The sequence below is a fragment of the Betta splendens genome, chromosome 10, assembly GCF_900634795.4.
Source record: "Betta splendens chromosome 10, fBetSpl5.4, whole genome shotgun sequence".
NCBI classification, from domain to species: domain Eukaryota; kingdom Metazoa; phylum Chordata; class Actinopteri; order Anabantiformes; family Osphronemidae; genus Betta; species Betta splendens.
In genome coordinates this window covers 4,942,000-4,945,219 of record NC_040890.2, presented here as the reverse complement: position 1 = coordinate 4,945,219, position 3,220 = coordinate 4,942,000, and the positions used below count along the sequence as shown (strand labels likewise).

The following is a 3,220-nucleotide window of genomic DNA, read 5'->3' as shown; positions in this document are numbered from 1 at the left end:
GGATGGCTGACATCCAAGTTTCCCCGCTGTTTGCCGCTTGTGTCAGCGGGAGTTGGATGTCAGCTGGGGAGCCAGGTATGGGTCCCCAGCCTGGCGCCTGGTTTTGGCGCTGAGATTTGAAATCTCTTTGTTCTCACTCACTACTATCAGGATGAAGACATTACATGCAGGCCGCAGTGCCTCCTTTGTTTGAGCATGTGGGACCTTAATAATAATTCTGTTAATAACAGATTATACAGATGAGGTCCCCCAACAACCATGCAGCTGTGGAACCACATGAAAAGGTGGGAATATTGTTAAGGAAGGGTAAAGTTTGGTTTTTGACATTTTTAATGCAGCTATGAGATAAAAATCCATCTGACTCAGGGAAAGGTTTGTGTCCTGGTTTTCCAACATGTCATTCAAACATGTTTTCCAACATTAAGCTGCTCCTCAAACTGTAACTAATACAGTAACTGCTTGTTCAAGAAGGTTGTGAATTTAGAAGTAGACACAGTCAAGAGAAAGATGCATACCGTTTTCCGAAGGTGACGGACCCACATGCACGGCACAGACAACCGTAGATGATGGTAGTTAAAAGGGTTTATTCACAGGTAAGCGCAGGATTAAGGTACAGGGGATCAGGCAGTCTCAGCAGGCAGGGTTCGTTAACATGCAGGCTCGAATTGCGGTACAGTGCAGGATTAGACTGTCTCGTGGTTAAAGAACAGGCAGAGTCATTACCAGACAGGATCGGTTGACAAGGCAGACAAGGAGCAGGCAGGAATCGTTAACTGTGGTCGAAACAAGTGTCAGGATCATGAAGCTAGACAAGAACAAGGACACTGGAATGTGGTGAAATGCACGCAACAATCTGGCAACTGACTTGTGTGTGAGGGTGAGACTAAGTACTGGGGCTGATGGCTAATTATTGTCAGGTGTGTGACCGGTGGTAAAAAACAGCTGTGGTGTGAGTGTAGCAGGAAGTCTTTTTAAAGTAAAACCGGAACTGAAGTCCCAAACTGTGACACCTAAGCAGGATGAAGTGATTGACAGACATATTCAGTGTTTTCTTGTTTTTTCTGGAACAAGCTGCCACACGTGAGACACAAATGGTCCAAATACCGACAGTATGATTCATGGCTTATTTCTGGAATCATTTGTAGACACCCAGTTAATGGCCTGATTTCAGACATGTCAATGGCTGTGAGCCAACAGCACCTGCCCAAGTCAGCAATTAGCCGAGACAATGAAAACAAAACTACCAATTAACAAGTAGGACAGACTGCTCACCACAGAATCATCTACACGCAAACACATAAATATAAAATAAAGATGTTTTAGGTTTTCAGTTTGTCTGATAACACAAACATAAGAAATGCAAACCTTAAACGATGTAAAACATAATGAAAACAACAAGGCTTTTTGACCTGAGAGCTTCCTTTGAGGAATGTTACTATACCTTCCGATCAGCGCTGCCTGTGACTTGGTCTACACTGGAACTTTCAGTCCCACCTTTAACTTCTGGGATTTCTGGAAGGTACTGCAACAGGTAACAAGCTAATGGATCGTGACAGTCAACGGTTTGACCTAGAAGTCAAGCGATGTGACGTGGGGCCACTTCCCTGTTCCTGAAAAGGTCTAATTGCTTGGGACATTCCAACATTCCCCACCCAGTGCTACGCCCTTTGAGCTGCACCGATATAAGAGTGTGTCAGTCACCATCAGTCACAGACAGGATACAGAAGCTGCTTCCTTTATCTTCAACTTTGTAAGTGTCTTCTGAATATTCACATGTTGGACTGTTCACTGCTTTACCTGCTCTAATGCTTCTTTCTGTGTTTAGGAGACGCTGAATCAACAGGTACTGGACCTTTTCCTACTTTCATTCAGCTGCCATCTGTGATCCTTGTCACACAATCATTTACTGACATCTCTGTTTAATCCACACAGTAACAACATGTGCAGGATGATCCTGACTGCAGGTAAGGAGGCACTCACCTGGTACTCGCTTCCTCACCAAACCTCCAAAGCTCAGTTTCTGCAACTGATGCAATAACAACATCAAAATGGTTGACTTGCCCTCAACCACTTTAAAGTAGTGGCTAATGGAGGAAAGCATGTGTAAACATTACTGTGACATTGTTGTTGATGTGATACTGACTGAGCCTTGTACTTTAAAGGCCTCTGTTTGATTATCGCCAGCTTGGGTAAGTGTTAAACACCTGACATTTACTATTACTACTCTATAGTGCAGGCAGCAACTGTGTGTTTTTTAAATACTTCCCATGTTTCCTCTTCAGCCAGAACCACCAGTGCTAGCTGTATCAGCACTAGCACTAATGGATGCCCTGCAGGGTTCTGTACTGGGAGGACAGATGGCAACTACATCAATGCAGCCAACCCAAATTCATTCTACCAGTGTTCCAATCAGCTGACCTACAGCACACCTTGCCCAGCATCAGGACTGGTCTATAGAGCTCCCTGTGACTGCTGTGACTACCCAAACAACCCATGTCCTGCCACAAAAACGACATCTCCTACTACCACTCCCTACGATCCCTACTGCCAGAACAAGCAAGATGGCTACTATTGTTACACAAACGACTACTCCAAATACTACTGGTGTGTCGGTGGAAGAACCTACATCATGCCATGCCCACAAGGCACGATCTTCACCCCTAAAGTCAACAACTGTGTCCGTCCTGAAAATGCTTAAATACCTGTTGTCTTTGCTCTGCATTCACTCAGCAATTTCACCCATGTATCAATATGTAACACAACTATGCTTTTTGTGGAGTCTTGTTGGGCTTTGTTGCTTCTCTGTTCAGGGACATGTTAGCTAATTCTGCCACTGATGGTGCATCTGTCTTGGTCACTGGTTGCTTAATGTGCTTACACTGATTCACAGGATGCATTTGCATGCATTTAATGCAACCACTGCACATTGTATGTCCATAAACAACCTGTGTCTATCTAATTGTAAACTGTACTAAAACAAAGGAATAAATCACAATAAAATAACAATAATACCACATCAAAGTCAGTTTTTCCTTATTTTCTGTTGATTCAGGAAAGGCCACACTGAGAAAGTGCAGTCACTACTGTGACACTATGGCAGATGACCCACAGGGAGCAAACAAAGTGATTCAGATTCAGGGTTGTGGGTTATATTGAAATGTGGAGCACTAGAAGCTGGGATCTTTGGTGTTAGGCCAAAAAAGTTCAAAAACTGAACGTT

General features: G+C 43.8%; 1 protein-coding gene across 1 annotated transcript; it reads left to right on the top strand.

Annotated features, from left to right (window-relative positions):
* Positions 1-1,591: 1,591 nt before the first annotated feature.
* On the top strand, positions 1,592-3,014 carry LOC114865035 (probable endochitinase). The gene is made up of 4 exons (XM_029166051.3): positions 1,592-1,750; positions 1,933-1,964; positions 2,163-2,189; positions 2,283-3,014. The coding sequence occupies exons 2-4, from the start codon at positions 1,940-1,942 to the stop codon at positions 2,696-2,698; spliced, it is 468 nt and encodes a 155-aa protein (XP_029021884.1). The 5' UTR covers positions 1,592-1,750; positions 1,933-1,939; the 3' UTR covers positions 2,699-3,014.
* The last annotated feature ends 206 nt before the right edge of the window (positions 3,015-3,220 follow it).

Bases quoted from the DNA above. Each gene is read 5' to 3' on its own strand.
- LOC114865035 (XM_029166051.3), top strand. From the start codon at position 1,940: ATGTGCAGGATGATCCTGACTGCAG. The intron at 1,965-2,162 runs GTAAGGAGGCAC...TGTACTTTAAAG, and splicing joins CAGGATGATCCTGACTGCAG to GCCTCTGTTTGATTATCGCC. The intron at 2,190-2,282 runs GTAAGTGTTAAA...TTTCCTCTTCAG, and splicing joins TTTGATTATCGCCAGCTTGG to CCAGAACCACCAGTGCTAGC.